Here is a 22,480-nt window from a genome sequence, read left to right as displayed (position 1 = left end):
GCATGAGCAGTTACTACTTAGATGTGATATTACCGTTTGCATGCATAACTTACTATGGATCATAGAATCATAGAATGGCCTGGGTTAAAAAGGACCACAGTGATCATCGAGTTTCAACCCCCCTGCTATGTGCAGGGCCACCAACCACCAGACCAGGCTGCCCAGAGCCACATCCAGCCTGATGTTAAAGTCTCATGACTGAATTCAGGCCTTTGTACTCATGACACCTATACCCATCAGCAGCATCTCACCAAGAACACCAAGGAAGCCATAAGCCCATCACTGGGAACTTTCAAGGAGATAAGAGCAGCAGGGATTCCCAGCAGCACAAGGTGCCGTATCATCAGTCCTGTGCTTACTAGGCAGGCTATCACTCCAACAAAACACAATCAGCATTCTTTCAAGTCTAGGAAAGCCAAAGAAAAAAACTCTGAGAAGAGCAAACTGCTTCAACTGTAAGAAGGATTTCCTGTTGTCTGTATGACAACAGATCATAGCATATACATATACAGGGAAGGAACTGTTGCTTTCTGTATTCTACAGAATACAGAAAGTTATTATTCTTTAATCTTCCCTATTTTGGCTTGTCAGTATTGAAACGATCAGCTGGTTTCCAGATCTGCACATGAACATCTCTCTTCCTTCAGCTCCTGAATGAACTAATCTTTTGCTGCTGAAAGTGCCTCTGTTACAGCTGTCACAGCCACCCGGAACAAACTACAACTGCACAACCCTTCTGGTCTCTTGGACTTTGCCTCTTATTAGAAAACTTTTCCTTTACGTGACATAACACGATTACCTCCTGAGAGACACGTCAGGCAAGAGAGTACTGGAGCTTTATCAAAAGCTTAAAATGGTTTGGGTATTCACTGGGGTGACTCACCTACCCATTTCAAGGATTCCCCAAGTTCTCAGTCTTTTTTGTTGTTGTTGTTTTATTCAGGAGTTACTGCAAGCCTTCATAATTTCTCCATCTTTTATTCTTTTTTTCCAAGGGATGGGGACAAGAGAGTGTTGCCTTATATCCCCCCACCACAGTCCTTGCCAGTGTTTGCTCCTTAAATTGAGGCAGCTGTGAAAAGGAGTTTTCTACAGAAGCTGGGTTCTCTCTTTCATCATCCAGAGAAAACTTCCCTTTGTTTTAAACTTAAAGTAAACTCTTGAAAGCTGAATTTGCAAAGATGCTTAAGATGTAGCTTAGAGTTATATAACTATCTAGGCATCTGGTACACCCACATTCAATCAATATAGAAAATAAATTGCCTCTCAGAATTGCTATCCACAACCTGCCCTTGGAACTGTGGCCCTTGGTTTTCAGGTTCTCAGTTTTTGCAAGCGTAGCATGAGGTACAAGGACAGTACCAATCCACTATGTATTATATGGATAAGAACACATATTATTACTATTAGCAGTGATTTGCAGCAATCAGGTGAAGAAACAGTTTAACATCAGTTTAATATAACTGTAATGTATTGATAGAATACATCATTTGTGATCTTATGGTCTCATCCTATAAAAGAACAACAGTATCTTTAGTTTCACACTGAGGCCCTTTGAAATGCAGCTAGTTCAGAGGAATTACAAGAGTATACATGCCAGTGTCCTTCTCTATATAGAGGCTTACTTAGTGAAACAGCTAAATGCTGAATAATGACACTTTCTTTTCCTCTCTCCTATAGATCCAGAAGCACTAGGGTACTTCGTTTCCTTTTTACTGCTAAGCCACGAAGCCTGCAAACATGTCACTGGATGACATCCACATGAGCACAGAGGATTTGCTTGACAAACAACAATTAGATGCTGGAGGATACGGAAAAATTTCGTTATGCCTTCACAAGACATATGGATATGTAGTATTAAAAACAGTGTATACAGGACCTCAGCGCACTGAGTAAGTTGAAGATGTGTTCTTTCAGTCTAATGAGTCCTCTAAACTCATTGGAGATGAATCTAAATAAAAGTTTATAATTTAAGATCTTTGGATTCTGGAGATACTGGGGGAAAACACTCTTAATACAGCACTAGCAGCTTTCCTTCAAATTTTCACTTTTCCCTCATTAGTCACCTTTTCTGCAGTTTTAACTCACTACAGTGAAGTTCCCAGGTTTGTTGTTTTGGTTTGTTTTTTTTGCAAGGTGTGTGCCGCTGTGAACTGTTAAGTCTTGCACACCTAAGCAGATGCAGGTACTCAGTGACATGTTATTTTCAAGTTTGCTGATCAGTTTTCAAACGTAGATGTCCACTAGGAACTAAACAGACACTGTCTATCAGCAGTACTCCAGCCCTACAGTTATGATACCAAGAATGTAGCTCTCTCTTCTAAGAAGGACTGTGAGCTAAATCCACTGATTTAATTCAGGGATTGAACTAGCTGTTGATTTCAGGTTACATTCTAGCTCTACTTCCTCATAGTCCTAACCATCATAGTTACCATAATAACCATCATCATTGTAGATGACTCAAGGGAGTCATCTACTAGAGAGACAAAAACCCATGTTCTTCTAAGTTGAGTTAGGATAAATCATTTGAGACTTTATTTTGCCAGTGCAAAGCGAATTAAGAGATTCTGGTGGTTTGCAGATTGTACTGATGGCTGGGACAAACAGTTAAAATGAACGAGCTTGCCAGCTTTGTTTCTGGTTTTGTTCTTTTTCAGTCTCATTGTCCAGGCTCTTTATGTTTTTTAAAAGTCTTGAATCAAAAGTCTTTGTTTGCTTAAAGCAAACAAAACAACTACCTTCTCTAGTACTGGAGAGGAAGACAGAGGGAGAAAGCAGTTTCCCTTTTAGTCACAGGCTAGTTAAGCATTAGTGAGCAATACAGTCTCAAGCTGTTCTTGCTTCCATTTGCCTGTGACTTAACGGGAGTAATAGTAAAATACCATCCCTTCTTATATTTAAATGCATGGATACCTTCTTTGTCTAATTGTGAGCTCCTGTCTGCATACCTGTAACTACTGGTGAGTTGTACTATGGCCCACATGACCAGACTTTGAGTTCACTCTAAACCCATAGTAAATGTTATCAGCATCCAGTATGTGGATAGACTCCTCTATAGTAAATCCACTGTACCAGCTCAAAACAAACAGAAGAAGTGGTTCATCTTACAGCAGCTGTGGGAAGGTTGACATTTGGCTATCATTTTCATGATGAATCAACAAGTGTTTTCATTCCTGTGTTTTTTCCTAGCCCACATTCAGAGTAATTGCTTTTTTTGCAGATGTAATGCTTCCCTCCTTGAAGAAGGCAGGATTATGCGCAATCTGCAGCATGACCGTGTGGTAAAACTACTAGGTGTAATTTTGGAAGATGGAAACTACTCACTTGTGATGGAGTATGTGCACCGGGGCAACATGATGAAAGTGCTCCAAAAAGTAAGCAGTGAATTGCTTCATCCCTTGCTGCTCCCTTCGGCTGATGATTGAGAGGGACAGGATGTTACTGCCATCTGCAGAGGATGCAGTCCTTTTAGTTTCTGATTCTCCTTTCCGTATTAAAGGGCCAGCAGCACCCTGTCTGCTCTAGAGATGGCAGGTCATAAAAGCAGGATACAGCTTTGGCTTCCCTGTGCATTGCAGAGGAATGGACCACAGTTGTAGGTTCAGAGTTAATGGAGTATGTTTGTAAAAATATCTGAAGAATTTTCTTAAAAAGAGTGCTTTTGTAAATATGGGGCAACTCTAAAACTATCATAATGGAATAATTTAGATTCAGGAAGGACCTTTAGTTCATTTCATACCCTGAATTCAGCAGAGGCATTCATAAGACTAAGAAACAAACTTGGTTAAATACTGTTTCTTATTGATGGTTGTAATAGCATTCTTCAACATACGGTTTTCCTTCATTTCAGCTCCCAGTACCTTTGTCAGTGAAAGGGCGTTTCATCCTGGAGATCATAGAAGGAATGCTTTACCTACATGAGCAAGGCTTAATACACAAAGACCTAAAACCAGAAAACATCCTTGTGGATAAAGACTTCCACATTAAGGTGCGTGTTAAAGTGAAAATGGAGAATGCTGGTAATTTGCATCATAGATCACAGTGCGTCTGCATTCGGATGGTATTCCTTATTGGTAGATGAACTCTTCTGTATTGCATTGAGCTATCGCTAGGACAATATTAGCAGTGACCTACACACAAGCTGTGCACCTGAGATTTGCATAATCTGCCCCCATCTGTGGAAAAAAAAATCCCTACAGCTATTAAAAACTGAGCAATAGTAGTGAGAATTAGTGAATAATGAAACAGCTAGAAAGAAAAACTTTAGCATTCATAATTTGAATCAAAAAGTCTCTTAAGGATCATGTCTTTTGTCCTTTATTGCTGGAATTTCTCATTCTGCCTCTAACTCCTTTTTCTTCTTCTCCTTATTATCTTGTCCTCTTTTGTCTCCCTCTTTTTTCCCCTTAGTCATCATTTTTAAATGACAGCCAGCAGCTACAAAAAAAAAACCAAAAAAACAGCAGGAGACTACTTCAAAGAATGATTTATAAACCTGTTCCAAAGTCCTTCTATTAACTTCAGAGGGCTTTTGGATTGAGACGTATGCATATAGAGCCCACTGCTCAATAAACCTGAGTAGAATTTGCAGCAGTCCTCATCAGTTGTCATGGTCAAGGTGAGTTACTGAGATAATCAATTCATCACAATAGGAAACTAGTGAGTAGAATGTTGTGAAGAAAACTCTGGCACTTGATACTTCTTGCACATAAATCAATGAGAAATAATTTGACAAGATTAAGGTAGTAGCAAGTCATAGTGCAGTATGAGATGCTTGCAGAAAAGAGAGATAAACTTGTATTGTTTTGTTTTTTTTTTACCAAAACAAAAACCCAACTACAAACCCACCACCTCATTATCCACATTAAAGGTAAATTGGACAATTCGAGGGGTTTCAGACTGCTTATACAGACAGGCACAAATCAGATTGTTATCACACTGTATGGCAAACCAAACTGGAGCTCAGGATCAAATTCAGAATCAGATCAGACTTAGCAGTTTGACCAAAAGTCTCATGTAAGGCAGCTGTTGAATGATCTGTCTGCTCAGATGCGTTTAACATTGCCAATATTTATAATGAGAAAGAGCCCATCATAAATAATAGGTGTTAAAATAAAATAATGCAGGAGGATTTTTTATCATGTTTTCCTCTGCACATTAGACCTCTCACTTTTAGACATGAACTTGGACCTAAGTCCTCAGCAGGTTTTAACTTAGAATTTCTTCCTCCTTGAATATATCTCCTCTAAATTTAGCTGAAAGCTTTAGAAACTGAAGAGGAACATAAGCTAGTTAGAGGTAGCAGGAGAAAAGTTAGAAGTGAAGTAATGTGTCACTCCAGTTGTATCTGAAGTGATTGGGTTACACAACTAGCTGAGTTTCACAGCTTCCTGGGGCCAAGTGAGGTAGTCCCACTTTCTTCCATTTTTCTTCTCCTATTGAATTCCCAGACTTTGGCCACCCTGTCCCCAGTATAATTTAGGAAGCCAAACCAATCAGATTACATTTTGCCTTTCTGTCAGGGAGCACTTAGTTCAGCAAGCTGGTTGAGTGCCCTGCCAGTGCAGGACCAGAATAAGCCAAGGGAGCACATAAGAGGAAGCTGTGAGAAAAGGAGGGTAAAATTACTTTGTTCACCACCAGGCATTAATCTAGCTGTTGTAAAACAGCACTGTAGGCTTTCAATAATATCACATTGTCTGGTGCAGTACCCAGTACCCAGATACTCTGGCTTTAACTTCTTTCATGCTGTCCTTTTTCCATGTCTCTTACGGCACACACATTGTATCACTTTGGATCTAATTCCTCTCCTTTTTTGTAGAAAGGCGTAAGGGGGCTTGAATTAGATGGATTCTAAATGGAAAGGGGAGGTGGTGATGTACATGCTTCTCATAGATTATTCCTGCATCCTAGCTGCTGCTTTTGTGGATCTTCTGTTATGCTGTGAGTACAGCAAAGCGTATCTCAACCAAGATTATCACTATGAGCAAAACTGAATGTTTTTCCCCTTGCACTGTACCACTGCTCCACGTGATCTTAAGCTAATAATTAGGCTTCCAGTTGGCAGTAATATTTTATTCAGGGGGGAAAAAAAAGAAAAGATAAAATAGCAAACATTTTTCCCCCTTTCCTTCAGTTACATTTTTGCAGTTTGTACCAGCTACTGTTATAACATAGAGCAGTGCATGAATTACTTCCTTCTCTCCTTTTCACCACAGCCCTAGCTCTGACATTTTTTTATTTTTTTATTTTAAAGATTGCAGATCTTGGTGTTGCTTCCTTTAAGAACTGGAGCCGGCTGACCACAGAAGAGACCTGCCGACAGAAGAAAATCAAGAGCACTTCCCAGAACAACGCTGGGACCCTTTTTTATATGGCCCCAGAGCACTTAGATGATGTTAATGTAAAACCTGTGGAGAAATCAGATATTTACAGCTTTGGCATTGTAATCTGGGCAATTTTTGCTAACAAAGAGCCATATGAGAGTAAGTTATTTGGAAAAGACTAGATTAGAAGATATATAGAAGTTATAAACATTAAGCATTTCAAGTTACAAAGTTAAGAATAGTGGGTTATGATGCCTTTGCCCAAGTGCAGTCCTTGTTTTACAACTCATGGCCACTTATAGACATTGATTGCATCATTCCTTTAAAATGTGGTCAGGAATATTCCAGTTGCACTTGAAATACAGGCATAAGGCCAAGTTTGAACATACAGAACACATGTAAACCTGAACTCAGTGGTAGAAATTAGAGAAGCCTTGGGCAGGCCAGGATGGAAACTCTCCTGTATGCTGTTTCCTAACATGGGCTAAACGTACCAGCATTTCTCTTTTTAACAGGAATGTTCATGCAGCCAGTTACTGTTCCTCAGCTGTGTAATGCTAATTTCTTAACATGCATACATGTAGAAAAGTAGAAGCAGACCATGGAATTCCAGAGCAACGTTTATCATTTTGAATGTTTATTTGTTGTGCTAACTGTCTAAACACTGCCTATGTGACTATCTTTGTGTTCTGACCTAGCACAGAGCATAACTGAGATTCAGGTTCTACAAATCTAGATATGTCACCCTTACATGGCACACATTCATAAAAACATTCATTAATCTTAAGTCTCTAATACACAGAAGCTAGGGAACAGGATTCAGCTTCAGAAATCTCTCAAGTTTGTAACTATAACTCAGACTTCTTTCTTTGAAATCTTCATTTATATATCCACAAATATACAGACTGTTGCTTCAACTGTTCCTTTTTGCCTACAAAGATGTGACTTTGGGGGAGGGAAAAACCTGGAATCAGAATCTGATGTGAAATTTTAATTTTTCAGATTGTATAAATGAAGCCCATATTTGCTTTGGAATCATTCGTGGAAACAGGCCGAACATAGAAGAAATCATTGAGGAATGTCCAAAGGAAATTATTGACTTAATGAAACAATGCTGGGAACAGAAGGCAGAGGATCGGCCGACCTTCGCAGGTAAGGCATTACAGTGGGATTATTTTTGCTCTGTGCCCATCAATAGTTTGCATAGTTTGCAGTGCAGCAAACGTGAATTCCTTCTTATTAATTTTCAATTAGAAAATAAAGTGACCAACTTAGATGCCCAGTAAAACCTGTTCTCCGTACTACAAATAGCATCCTATCCAACAATTACAGCTTTGAGAAGAATAGTAGATGGAGTAAAATAAACTGGATGGAGATAAGACACTTTGTACATGCTGTAACATGCATGTTTTTTTCAATGTTGTATGATCCTCCTGAAGGTTTCAGAAAAGCTGGTGTAAAGGAACATAGTATATCCTGGGTACAACTGACATAATATCCTATCAAAATCTGCATCAAAAGCTGATTAGCCCTCCATTAGCAAAGCAACAGTTTGTTACTGATCATCCTTTATGTGGTCAGAATCCAAAACAACTGAAGTTAAAAAAAAGGTTGGACTGAATGGTCTGACAGAAGGTGGAGGAGGGGATGGAAATAAGAGCAGTCATCAAATATACAGTATACATAAGCCAGTATTCATTTCTCTTTGCCTTTTCTCTCTGTCACGATAGCAGTCCCAAAAAAGAAGAACTACATGCATAGGGAGTTATGATTTATGCAGAGGCACCTAGAGCTTCATATGCAGCAGAAGCAATATTCATGAGAAGCATATAGACATGGAGAAACAAATCCACTATTTCTATTTTTAACCTGCAGTGATGTTTGTAGATTCTTTGAGTCATTCCATCTTGAGTAGAAGTAAGGTAGCTGTTTATCCAACACCTGAATGCAGTTAAATGCATCTTATTTTTTTTGGCAGCCAAGGGAAGTTACTTCAGCCACAGATCACTTTTCTCCTAACAAGCAATAAGACGACCAAAAAAATCCATAGAAATAATCTTGTTTTTAACTACGCTAAGGCTAAACAAGTTGTGTGAATATAGACTCCAATGTGCATTTAATTTTCCCATTACTGTTTCTGACTTGATATAAAATCTTGATCGAATCCTTGCGCATCAAGGTTGTTAACAGCATAAATTACTGATTTTCTACTGAAAATCATCTTCATCTTGTTCTTTTTTTTTTTTTTTGCAGAAGTTAATAAGAAGTACAATCCCATTTACTATCAAAATCTAGAAAAAAATATTGAAGACGATCTGAAGAAAATAGAAGTGAGTAATTTCTTAAGTATTATTTCCTAAGTATTAAAGTGTCAGCTTCCCAACCATGCCGTGCCACATCCCCAGTTACTGCCAGATTCTGCCCAGCTCTGATCATGCCTGACCAACCTGATTTCCTACAGTGTAAAAACAGATGGATTTGTGAATGAGGGGAAAACAGTGTAAGTCATTTACCTCAGCTTCAGGAAGATTTTCAATGCTGTCTCCCAAAATATTCTTGTGTCCAGTTTCAGATGTTACCATCTGGATGGGTAGACAGCCAGCTGGGTTAAAAACAGATTGGATGGTCTTAGAGGGTAGTGGTTAATGGGCCCTACTTCACCTGGATTGGAATAATGCAAGGATCTGCTATACTGGGACATGCCCTGATTTACACCTTGATCAGTGACCAAAGGAGTGATGGAGTAGGATCTCATAAGGCACGCAGATGACAAACTATGGGGATGAATAAGTACCATCATAGTCAACGGTGCCCACAGCCGGCTGGGAGAATGGGATGACAGAAACCTTACAGAACTCCAAAAAAATCCAAATGCAGTATGCTGCATGAGGGGAGAAACAGCATGTGGCCTCAGTGCTGGCTGGGGAGCAGCATTGCTGCAAAGACTGGGGCTTATTCAGCCTGAACAGGAGATGGTTTGGGAAAGAGGTAAAAGAAGTAGCCTGTTCCTACCTTTGAAGGGCTTATTGAGAAGTTGGAGCCAAGCTCTTTCACAGCAGTGCACAGAAAAAGGAAGATGGGAGACAGTGAGCATAAGGAGAAACAAGAATAGCCCCACAGGGACAGACAGGCAGTGGAGCAAGCTGCCCAAGGTAGCTGTCCAGTCACTGACCTTAGAGGTTCCAGGATGCAGATGGACAAAGCCCTGAGTTACCTGGTCCAGCCCCATAGACAGTGCTGTTCTGGGCAGGATGTAGGACAAGACATGTCCCAAGGCCCACTGTAACCTGAATGACCCTGATATGAATGACTGTGATAACACAGTACTTCAGAAAAGCTTCTATCGTGTCCAGAATGTCTCACACACATACTAAAGTATTATTCCCCAGAAATTCAGAAGTATCAGAATATGATTTAAACTAAGTATAAAAAAACTCTGAATTCATGCTAGGTTGCTTTTTTCTTTAATGCCTGTAAATTCTCAGCCTGCTTGAGAGCAGGAACTACACAGCAGCAATAAGAAGTTCCCATTTTTATTTGAAATCAGTTATTTTTTCCTAGTGCGTAAGTTGGTTTCTCTTCCTTTTCTGACTTGAGGTTTAGGTTTACAGCTTATGATACAAAGAATGATCTCAGGACTGAAAAAATAATACGAGAATGAAAACTTCTGGAGTATTGACTGATGACAGAATCTTTTTGTAGTGGATTTTATTAATTTATTCATTTGTCATGACAGCTATTAATGAGAACTGAACTAACTTCTAATATGAAGTCCAAATGTCCATATTATGATAGCAGCCCCAAATAATCATAGGGACTAAGAACTATTTAGAAAATGGGGTATGTCTATTACTTCCTCAGGAAGAAAAGCATCCCTTCATATCAGGCCACACAGGTGAGGGGCACAGAGTGTGAATACAGCATCCAGGCAAGTCAGGATGGTGAACTGCTAGGACAGCTTCATTAGGAACATGAGTTAGAGGGCTCAAGCAAAACCTTTTTTGGCCTCAGCACTAGCAATTGTGGCAGTAAGAGTTTACAGCCCCCTAACTAAAAGGGCTGCAGGATCACAGAATGGTTGAGATTGGAAGGGACAGGTGGAGATCATCTGGTCCAACCCTCTGCTTAACCAAGAACACCTAGAGCAGGCTTCCCAGAACCACATTCAGGCAGCTTTTGTGCATCTCCAAGCACTCCGAGAGTCCATCTGAGCAAATTGCCATTGCTTGGTCACCTAAACAGCTTAAAAATATAAAAAAATAAAATTAAATTTTAAAAAAGGCAGAAAAACCCTTTACTGCCACTCTCAGAACCTCGTGTGGTTCCATTTGTTCCTACCACCTCTTGTCCTGTCACTGGGCACCACTGGAAAGAGTGTCTTCTTTACATCATGCTATCAGATGCTTATATATGCTGACATGATTTCCTTTGATCCTCCTCATCTCCAGTCTAAACAGTCTCAGTTCTTTAGCCTCTCTCACAAGCAAGATGCTCCAGTCTCTTAGTTGTCTTATCTGGACCCTTTCTGTTGGCTCTTGTACTACAGGGGCTCAAAACTGAACACAGCACTCCAGGTGTGGCCTCACCAATCCTGAGTAGAGGAGAGGGATCACCTGCCTTGACGTACAGTCCTCCAAATGCACCAGGACACCATCAGCCTTCTTCACTGCAAGGGTGTATTGCTAGTTCACATTCAATTTAGCATCCATCAGGACTCCCAGGTCCTTTTCTGCAGAGTTGCTTTCCAGCCAGTCAGCCCCCAGCATACATTGGTGCATGGAGTTATTCCTGCTTGGGTGCAGAACTTAGCACCCCCCTTCATTGACCTTTGTGAGGTTCCTGTCAGCTCATCTCCCCACCCCGTTGATGTCCCTCTGGATCGTTAATGGAGATGTTGAACAGGGTTGGACTCAGTGATGGCCCATGGGGTACACTGATAGTTACCAGCCTCCAACTAGACTTCTAAGTATTGATCACTACCCTCTGGGTCCAGTTATTCAACTATTTTTCAAGTCACTCTATGCTTATCCAGCTCACAGTTACCAGCTTCTTTGCGAGGATTTTAGGGGAGACATTAATTATGAGATGTATCACTATGTACAGATTAAGCTTATACTCATTTAGTTAAAGGGTGTTCTCTGGCCAAGTTGATATTTCATACTACAGTTGCACTACCATTCTTCCTTCTTCCACTGAAGATAAGATTTTGCCCATCTGTAGCAAAGTAGCAGATATTTTCTGCAAGGCTCTGCTCTCTGTAAGAGGATCTCTTCCAACAGATTCATGGAATCTGTTCACCCAGGTGACATCACTGTGAGGACGTGTTTCCTATTCTACAGGTGCTTCCTTTTGTTAAGCTTTTACCTATAACTTGATCATATGTTCTTTTCTTACATGTAGGAAATGTGGCCAGAGTCAGAAGAATTGCTGCAGAGGATGAAATCCCTTCAAATTGATGCTGCAGTGGTAGATACCAGTAACGGCCAAATAGGTAAGTGTTCCAAGTCGCTTAACTAACACAGCATTTACTCCTGCTAAAGATAAAGGTTGCCCATGTACAAAGCGAGTAATGTTACCACTAAGTAGCTATAGAGAGACTCAATTATTCAGTACTTCACAGAGAAATTTTTCCAACATCCAGTTCAAACCCGTTTTATTTCAGCCTTGTGCTTTTCCTCTTCCATGCCTACAATTTTTTCTACATTCGATTTTTCAGTAGTCAATTTGATAACTGCTTTACATAGTTGATATATCTTCCCATCCTTTTGGTCACGCCAACAAACTTAATGCTTGTCCTATCAGCTTCAGGTCCACAAACTTTCCTTTTTCCTCACTTCAGCCTTTGTTACAAACCAGGACACAAAATTATTAATAAAAAAAACAACACACCACATAGTATTTTGTGATCTTGCTGTCCATAGAGTCAACCAGAAGAGCACTAATAGATGAGTCTTCTCCCCTTTCTCTCATATTTTAAACCTTGGATGAGTTGCATGTTTTATGGAGCTGCCACAGTATGTTATGATGTAGTTATTCTTGTTGTAGCATAGATGGAATTGTTTTATCCAATTATCTTAACAACAAAGGAAATGAGATCCTATTTCCAATGCTGATTTACAAACAATCTAAAATTCAGTAGAAATCAAATCCTGCTAACTTTGCCCACACCATTATAGAGATTGTATTAAATAAGTAACTTGGAACTATAACAGGCAACTGATAAACCTTCACCAAAGCTACATTTGCCATAACAGTTTTTAGTAGAACTATTGGACTTAGTAAGGCAGGCCTATTGCTGTATTTTTAAATTAGTATAGTTACATTTTCCTTGCAAAAATAGTAACATAAGACTAAAGATTACAGATGCTTTTGTGCTTTCAAGGATAAAAAGGTTTTATTGTCAAACTAGGCTGCAGAAAGATACAATCTTAACATCCTGACAAAGTCAGGTTTGTTGGTTGGTTCAATTTCCCCAGCCTAGCTCCAGTCAATGGGCATTGCTCAGACACTGTTAGCAAAAGATACCCTGCGGGACCCTGCTCATACATCTCAAGCTGGCCCTGAAGAATACATGCCATACAATTATGTGAATACTAAATTTCTCTAGCCGTGGGTTTTCTATATTAGCTTATTCCTCCCACGCTCCTTCCAACAGCAGTAACGAGAGAAGCAGATCAAGTCAAACTGAATGCATACTAGCATACAGGCATCAAAGGGAACTATGGAAAACAGCCACAAAAATTCACATTATCCAAGCTACTTAAAAGCATATAAACTTTATTGCAAGTTTACAGTGACCTATACAAGTCCCATGTTTTAGGCAACATGCAACATTTTCTAGACATCTGTGAAGCTTTCAGAACTGTAGTCCTGCCTGTAGAAAGCACAAGAACAAGTAGTAACAAGCAGAATTTTACATTCTTGTTTAGTTTAGGAATGTTGCAGCATGATCTAAATTATAATTCAGTCTAATTTGGGACTTCCTTTGATAGAGAGAACTAGTTTCAAAGATGACAGACTATTCTATCTGGTACGTGTTGCTTGTAAAAAAGTATTCTTTGAGACAATGAAGAATAAGCCAGACAAAATAAAAAGGATTAATCCTGAAACATCCAGACAGGATTTCTGCATAATCTTTTGCAGATATTACTTTAGTGACAAATTATTTGTGTTGCATTAAATAACACCAATTACATTGACTTCTATTTTCCATCTTGTTATACTCTCCTCTTACACTGATTAAATGCCAGTTAATGCAGCCAAGACTCAGTAGTAAATCAGACCCTACACATGCTGCTGGGAACCTGTTGTTTCAGTGACTAAGAACGTGGTGTTGACATAAGCAGAGTACAATGAGCTCAGACATCACTTTCCTAGACACAGTATTGTGATACTTCCCAGAAAGGGAAGTATTATATAAAACAGCTTATGCTGGAAGTGATGTTACACTTTCATCTTTTATAAGTTACCATAATATTAAAAATAAATTAATAGAATCTAATGCCACCACTAGTTATATTCCTGCAATAGCATATATTTCAAATACTTAATTTTTCTCCCTTTCAGATCAACCTAATTCTCTACACAGCTCTCAGGGTCAGATTAATGAAGCCTTGTTTGCTGCCTGCCCTGAGAACCAGCCTGTTGAGAGCTGTGAGACTTCGTTTACATCCCCTGACAATCTAGAAAGAAAACTTGAATGTGAATATGACTACCATGCATTTGGCAGCCGGATGGATAAATCAGTAGTTTCACCATACACCCCAGAAATGAGAGAGAGAGAAAGGAAACAAAAAGTCTCCAGTGATCCATTTGCGAAGCTGCCTTCTGCTTCTCAGTGGAGTGAACATTACCACAAAGCTGAAAATACAGGATCAAACACTAACCCTTGGTTTTGGCCAAAACAAGCTGCAATACCAATACGAGGAAATTTCAATAATTTTTATGGGCCAAACGTTAACAGTCTCATAACAGGAAACACAGAAAATCTCTATGATCCTTGTTCAACTAGTGCCTTTAGCCTAAGCAAAACTCCCGTGCCGGAATCTCGCCCAAACCTGGGGGCACAGAGCAGCATAAACCAGCAACAAAAGAATGCAGACATGGATACAGGTGAGATTCCTCCTCCTCCTAACTCTTGTGTTTCTGAAAATGTTTTTTCCTCTAAAAACAAAGTGGCCTTAATATTAGCAGACAATGGACAATACTGCAGTAGCTAACAAAACCAAGAGCTGTTACTAATCACACTTGGAAAGCTAGGGAGTACTTTTGATTCACAGAATGTAACATTCACACTACAGGTTGTGCATGCAAAAAATGGAACTTCTCTCACACATGTGTAGCATTTCAGTAAATAGGTATTTAAGCTTGATTTGCAGCAAGTTAAGAGATTCATCAGTTCAGGGAGCTAACAAGGAGCTAAAGCTCTTAACTGGTTTCTCCAGAAATCACTGCTCAGTGCTAACAGAGAGATTCTCTTACTGTTTGTAGTGAACTGTGGGATAGAAAGGAATGGAGAAAACAAAGAGAACAGTGAGTGTCAGTAACAAGTAGAAATAAGCCGTCAGTAACCAGCAGCAGTTAAGATAAAACTTCCAGGAAATAAAGAAAGTATAGTACACAACAGTCTTCTCCTACTAGTAACAGAAGATTTTTAGTGTGGCATTCTATTCTAGATCTTCTCAGAAAAAATAATAATAATAATAAATTGAGGACAGCTGCTTACAGGCAAAATGCCACAAAGTTGTTATTCTGTTCAATTGTTTATGCAGAAGCTGTAACTGTTTATGAGTTTACACACTGAAATGAGTCTAAGAGCTGTCATGTCAAAAGGCAGGAATGAGAACTGTCAGTATCACTAAAGAGACCAAAAAAATTAAAGCAGTTATTGTAGGGAGGCAATATACAATATCTTGGCAGGTATCAGACAGAAGCAGAAGACCCGCACTGCAGTTCTTTCATTGTTTTATTTGGTGACTATAACCCAGTCACTTGCTGCCCCATCACCAGCTATTACAGCTCATCTGAGCACATCCAAATCCATTCCTATGCCAGACAGGAAGTTCCATCTCTGCAGGACATTACTGCTATCAACAGAAGATGCAGTGGCATCCCACGCTTTTGCTACAGCCGGTCGCAACTAACACACTAACAAACCATGACAGTCTCAGCAGTAAACAGCAGCAGTGTGCTTGGCAGCTTTTTTGATCTGGAATTTTCAAATTTGAATATGTGATGGGAGGCAGTAATATCTGTGACTACACTGCAATACTGCACTGCTATCTACTAGCCAGGTGTTCATAGACCCACATGGAATCCTATTGTCCTCACTGGGATCCAAGGATCATGAAGGCTATTTGTCCCTGGGCAAAATCACGATAAGGGTAACTTCTCTAGAGTTATTCAAGGAGATAAAGTCCTGTTAATTAAAAGCTTCTTGTCTTTTTGTATTTAAGAGCACTGTGCACACTGTACAAATAACTGCAGTACTTGTAGATATTTTTTTTTTTAATTTCTATAATACTTGTAGCATTTCCCCTCTGTTTAGGTATCAAGGTTTCTGCCTCTTTCACAAGGGGAACTTTCACATATTATCCTCCTGCACCTCCAATAACCAGAGGTAAATGTAGCTGTAGCCTTTATCTCTCTTGCTAGCCAACAGTATATGCATTGCATCACAATCAGTGAGGAAAAAAGCTTCAGCATCTTGAAATAATTCATGTAATTGCTTAATATCTTTAAATATAGCAGAAGTAAGCAATATTACCATGTAATATTCCTGTCTCTACAATTACATATATACACATTTATATTTGCTTGATCAAGGACATCATCATCTTTAATGTAAAACATAAGGGTCGTGCTGATCAGCCTTCCTCAGAGTACAGGTCTCCAGAGTTCAGCTACCTTAAACCCCTACAGTTCTATCCTGTCCTTGTCTATGGCATTTTGTTATGGGATAGAGTAACACTGGCTTTTAGTAAAGCACAGCTGTGTCACACTACATGAAAATGTGTTCATGATTGCCAGTACTTTAGAGGGGAGTTTGACTAGATGACTTTTAAGAGTCCCTTCCAACTCAAACAATTCTACAATTTCTATGTTAAATATAATACAAGAATTTAATCACTCCCTTGATTATTGAAATCTTCATCCTTAACCTTCATGCAGTACTTCAATTTTTGATTTATATGCAGATGTTTATAAAACTGTATTAATTTCCTTATGCAGAAGATTCAATCATGTACAACATAACTAACAGCTCCGGAATTCAAATTGGATCCCACAATCACATGAAGATTGAAGAGCAGAATCAACACATCAGCACTTCTCCTGTTGCTACAGAAGCATCTTACTCATACTATGAATCAACGGGTATATTTGGTAAGATAGATCTCCCTAGCTTTGGTGTATTATCCTCATGCAGTTATCTCTGAGAATCATTAGGTTTGGACAATGTGAGAACAGTACAACTTAGTCTGCAACTCCTTTTCTACACAGTAGTACAGTACTTGAAATACTTAAAGATTAGTGGCAATGCTGTTCTGTAATACTGTGTACCTTATTTGTCATGTCAATATTGGATTAAGCTACTTTTTTATTCCTAAGTAAACAAAGTAAAGAGTCCCAGAATATAAAAGACATCACTTATAAACATCAGTCAGCTATACAAGGACTTTAGGAAAGAGCTTCTGAATTTTGCAGGTGTTTAAATAATAAACTAAGGTAGACCCAGAAAAAAAAGCAAGTCCACCAACTGACTTGTGAACACGTGTGTTCCCACTAGGAGTTTCTTTTGTGGTATTAATTAGGTAGTATTGCCTCCACTTTTGATCCTGAAGTTCCACCTCAAGATATTGCAAATACTTTGGAAAGGACGATTGACATAGCATAGGGAGCAGGAGGAATGTTAAATAATGCTATTTTCTTATACTTTATTTTTTTCTTCTTCTTCAGACAATAACACTGTCTTGACTGAGAAACAGCTGAATCTAGTGAGAGAAAAGTTAGCTAAGCAGTGGAAGCACTGTGCCCGTAAACTAGGCTTCAGCAACTCTGAAATTGATGAAATTGATCACGACTATGAACGAGATGGGCTAAAAGAAAAAGTTTACCAAATGCTGCATAAGTGGGTAATGAGGGAAGGCTCTAAAGGTGCTACAGTTGGAAAAATTGCCAAAGCCCTCTTTGGCTGCCAAAGACTGGATCTCCTTACTGGCTTGATGCAAATGAATGAGGAATAAATTGACTGCAACTGGAGAGGGGAGGCACACAGGATATTTTTACCTGAAGACCTTCCAACAACAAATAATTCTGAACAGACTTTCTGGAGCTTTTTGCACACTTTTCCTCTTTGGAATGGATTTTTCTGCCAAGCAGTTTTCAGTGAATACCTCCAGCAACTCAAAAAGTTTGTGTCAAAATAATGAGATCTTCCAGATGTTAAAATTTGGTATTTTCCTTCTGGGAGGGAAAATTAAAAACAAAGATTTTCCAAACATTAGACAAAGGCATTAATAATACTGATTCAAGGAAATTAAGTTATACAGAATTCGTAGTCTGTCTTTAAATATGATGAACTAAACTCTTATTTAGCTCTGAACAGAAAGTATGTCATTTCAGCAATACTAATGGATCAGTACAAATATGAAAGACTGGCTCACTTTTGAAAGACTTGGACAGAAAGCAAAATCAACCCTTAAATCTTGCCAATACTTACAAGGCTACTACTATCCCAGACTGCTCTAAGTTAATGTGCTATTATTTTTATATCTTTTTATAATGTTCATTATATATCTATAACTCTGCTGAATAGAAGTGTGAATAAAAGCAAGAATGATTTTTTTTTTTGGTTGAAAAAGTGTGTAACTGATAAAATAATCTTCTTTCATAGGTTAACATTGCATTAGATTTTATGCTGCTTGGTAGAGAAGATTTTACATGAGTAATCTCTGCTCTGCTTTATAACACAGGAAAAACAATCATTATGCAATCCAAAATAAAGACTTGGGAAAAATAAGAGCTTTGGGAAGGGGAAAGTGCTTTATTATTACAGGACAGAAGACCCATTCTGCTCACTATGTGACTAAGAGTATTACTAGTTACTAAAACTCCTAGGCTGCATTTATACTAGTTAATTAAAATGCACTTGGGAACATTCCAGGATGCTGAGGCCAGCTGGCAAAGAGTAGCTTGCTGACAAGGTAACAAATTCATTTAACCTTGAAATATTAAAGCAAGGATTGTCTCACCACATTTAAGTTGTACTGGGGAACGTTGGAAGAGCTCTGTAGCATAGATTTTGGTGTCCTAGTGCCTGGGAATGGTCCTCATCATTCTTTAATTTACAGGTACTGACGCAATCATAGATCCTTCATACTGAGAAAGAAGAATTACTGAGCTGCAAGTTTTTATGCACTAAAATAATCATGCCACACTCTTCCTACGAAGAATGATACTTCTGCTCTGTTTATTACAAGCCAAACAGATTTTTCAGACCAGGTCTCTTAGCTGTAGAAAAAGCAGTAGGCATTAATTAGCTTCTAATTGATGCCAGAAAGTTAGCAATTTAATAGAAGCATAGGATTCAGCAGCCACCATTTTAGTAGAGGTAAAATTAAACTGGAATCACAGCAAATGCCAACATATTTTTCAGCTTTAGAAGTATTTAGCGTAGGTTATAGTGAAAGGGGGTCCCCAAAATGAGGACTTCAGCGGAAATTATAACACAGATTGTATCATCCACCCAGCTACTGGAGGACCTGCATAACTTTTGTTCACATACGCTAAAACCCACGCGTCTTTTTCCTGCTATTAGTCCACAGAGTGTTAATACCAGCACCTACTGTGTTACTTCATGAAACAAATCTAAAAACACCCATGTACTCAAAGCATTGATTTCACTGCAGTGAAAGGAGGAAAGAAGGAGAGCTACAGAAAATCTTTCAGGATACTGTTGACAGAACTCAATCACAGAGTCCTGGGCAGAGTACAAGGCATTATAAGCTCTTAGGTATTGAAAAACCACAAAATAGCACCCAATGGCTGGAAGCTGCAGCCAAACATGCTGAAATGTGAATTAATACATATTTAATAAACTGGATAATTAACTACTGGCATAGACTAGCTAGGGAATTTGTGAATCTTCTTGATGCCTTTAAACTAGTACCAGACATCTTTCTTTAGACACAGATAGTAAGAAATAAACTTAGAGGTCTCAGTGCAAGGTTAAACAGGTGAAAGGTAAGAAGGATTTACAAGAGGCCCAAGGAAACAAATTAGCTCCATCCCCAGACTGAAATGCAAGGAATTTTTGAGCTATAGCAGAAGGACCAATTTAGGATTATGTTCCTTGCAATAATTTGTATTTCCTTTCTCTTTCATTGTAGGCAGCCTGTCTAGGAGCTTTTTTAGCGGAGACAAAGTAAGAACTGTTTAATAGCACACCAATGTTGAAGTGCAGCCTCCATCCTGTAGCTACAGTAATTGTTACAAAGAAGCCAATGTGCTGAAATTCTTAAATGCCCCGAGGATTACAGTCAACGTATTCACAGCAATTCAGTTAATTTTGTTACTATATGTTCATTAACAGCACACAAACAGCTAAGCATCTCCAGCAATCTTTACTACTTCTAAAATAGCTGCTAAATAATAGTGCAGAATGAAAAACTCAGAGAAGACACTGTTGTAAATGTTTGATATACGGACTTAACGTGGACTGACAACACTTGGCTCCCTCTTCCTGCAGCCACTTTGCCCAACAGAGGCAATACTAGTGAACTTGGCCCCTGAACAAGTGGCTTTAAATCAGCTCTGCTTTTATCTGCACTAACTTTTTTATCATTATACTACAACAAAGACCTTAATTCAGCCTTGGAGGCACGTGAAAAATAGAGTAAGAATCTTCACTTTTCTGAAAAATGCTCAGATATGTACATGGCCAGATGGATCTACAAAGTAGGAAAGATCATCCAATACAAGCAGAGCCAACTACTAACCCTCTAGCACTACAGAAGGCTTTCTTCCCTAGCTTCTAGTACCCTCTAGGCATCTGTTCTGCTCACAAAGAAGCAAGATTGCTACTGACAGGTTCTTGGCAATACCAAAAAATTCGCAGATAGGCCAATAGTCACCTACAGAAAGAACTGAACTCACCCACCTGGTGAAAGGAGATCTCTGGCTACATAGCACTCCTTCTAAGGAAGCAGCCTAGGTCCAGGAGATGCTCTCCCTTCCGTGGCTAGCCTTTATCTGAGTCTAGGGTGGCTCCACCTTCAGTCCACCCCTCTGGTCACATGGCCAACAACACTCCATCAGCAGGTGCTCAATCAACCACCAGTTCAAGCCCTGCCCTACCGGTTCCCTGTCAAGTGGCTCAGCTTGGCCCAGCCCCAGATGTGCACACATTGCTCAGCAACAATCAAACCATCGGTTGCAATCAGTGCTGTTATGGGCTGGAAAAGTGGGAGGGTGCAGTGCAGTGCTGACTCTCCCTCTTGCTCTCATCACAGACACTCAATCACATCCAACCCCATATGTATTACACGTGGCATGTGCTTGTGCCACTTGGTGAGAAAAACGCAGCGATCACTGATATTCATATTTCAACATATCTACAGAATCTTTGAGAAAAAAAAAAACAGACTCTTACAAAAGTTAGTTACGCAGCAGCAATTCTGACTGCAAAAAAATCAGCCATTTACTGATGGTGAGTTTATTAAGCAATGTATGGAAAGCAAGACAGATATAATGCATCCTGATTTAAAAAAAAAAAAAAAAAAAGGATATTTCTATGATCAGTTTGTCTCATCAGACTGTAGCCAGGTGAACTGAAGAAAGAGGAGCATCTATCAAAAGAAATTTGGAGAATGAAGCTGCTAATTTCAAACGTTATGCTTTGGTGATAAAGTACTGATGCTACAGATATGGCTCCACTTCCATTTTCATTAGAGGTACTGATGACTAATATAATGTCACTGAAGAAATTGCTTCTTTGTTGTCATTAAAAGACACAACTAAGTCTCTTGATCTGTATGAAACAGTAAAAACTACATTAAAGTAATTTTCTTTAACTTTTGTCAACATATCTGGTATAGCTACTGATGGTGCCCTGGCAATGGTCGGTAAAAAAGAGGGACTTGTAATATTAACAGAAGACAATGCAGTTACCACCAGCAACTCACAACTGATGAAATATCACTGCATCACACATCAAGAAAACTTAAGTGTGAAAGCTTTCAACGTGGATAATGTCGTGTAAATCATTAAAGCTGTAACTTTCACAAAGGCAATCATTCAATCCATTGGACAATACCAGGAGTTCCTTAAAGTCTGGATGCTACTTATGGGGACATCATTTACTTTTCTGAAGGAAGGTGGCTAAATCGGGGGTAAAATACTACAAAGATTTTATGATTTGCTAAATGAAATCACGTCCTGTAAGGAATCAAAAGGAAAACTTGAGCCAGAACTCAAAGATTAAAAATGGCTCACAGATTTAGAGTTTTTGGTGGATTTGGCTGCTCATTTAAATGAGTTAAATACGCACCTTCAAGGCAAAAATCAATTTATCTGTGTTGTATTTCAAACCATAACAGCATTTGAAATGAAACTTAAATTATGGCAAGCTCAAGTTATGACTTTAATACGTTTTGACGTGTTGGCTAAACAAGGTCCTGTGAACAGCAGAAAAGATGCAACCTTGTTTTTTATTTTGATTAAAAAAAAATTGAGAACAGGCTTCAAGATTTCCAAAAGATATCATCAATTGTTTTGTATATTTGCAGCTCCATTTTCAGTCAACATGAATACAATACCTGCAGGTTTCCAAACAGGATGTATAAAGCTGAAATCAGACATCCAACACAAAGAAACTTTTGATCATGTCTCTCTCTAAACTTTTATAAGACAGTCTTAGCAGAGAGAAATATCCCTCACTTCACAGCCACACCTCATTCACGTTGTCACTTTTGGCAGCACATACATTTGTAAACAAGTGGTTTCAAGGATGAAGTACAAGAGCAACATTTCTACAAAAATCTCTGATGAACACCTGGAGAGCTCACTAAGAATTGCAACCACTTCCATTGAACCAGACAATGAAGCATTAATTTCACAAAAACAAGGTCAAATATCCCACTTGCTTTATGTTTTTG

At 38.9% G+C, this 22,480-nt stretch overlaps 1 protein-coding gene across 7 annotated transcripts in view; it reads left to right on the top strand.

Moving 5' to 3' along the window:
- RIPK1 (receptor interacting serine/threonine kinase 1) overlaps positions 1-22,480 on the top strand; it is a 24,357-nt gene extending 1,877 nt beyond the window's left edge. For 6 of the 7 annotated variants that reach the window (XM_031589294.2, XM_090137002.1, XM_090137000.1 and 3 more), the window contains 11 exons: positions 1,681-1,892; positions 3,221-3,374; positions 3,851-3,988; positions 6,257-6,485; positions 7,329-7,478; positions 8,580-8,656; positions 11,727-11,817; positions 13,893-14,438; positions 15,874-15,945; positions 16,557-16,709; positions 17,283-22,480. In XM_031589294.2, coding sequence (XP_031445154.2) covers positions 1,741-1,892; positions 3,221-3,374; positions 3,851-3,988; positions 6,257-6,485; positions 7,329-7,478; positions 8,580-8,656; positions 11,727-11,817; positions 13,893-14,438; positions 15,874-15,945; positions 16,557-16,709; positions 17,283-17,569 — 2,049 coding nt within the window. In that variant the 5' untranslated portion in view covers positions 1,681-1,740 and the 3' untranslated portion in view covers positions 17,570-22,480. The remainder of the gene's footprint in view (positions 1-1,680; positions 1,893-3,220; positions 3,375-3,850; positions 3,989-6,256; positions 6,486-7,328; positions 7,479-8,579; positions 8,657-11,726; positions 11,818-13,892; positions 14,439-15,873; positions 15,946-16,556; positions 16,710-17,282) is intronic. The other variant, XM_031589295.2, reaches the window with a different exon arrangement.

The sequence above is a fragment of the Phasianus colchicus genome, chromosome 3 (assembly GCF_987193195.1).
Source record: "Phasianus colchicus chromosome 3, bPhaCol1.hap1.1, whole genome shotgun sequence".
In the NCBI taxonomy this organism is placed as follows: domain Eukaryota; kingdom Metazoa; phylum Chordata; class Aves; order Galliformes; family Phasianidae; genus Phasianus; species Phasianus colchicus.
The sequence above is the reverse complement of the archived record's forward strand: the minus strand, read 5'-3'. Positions and strand labels throughout refer to the sequence as shown.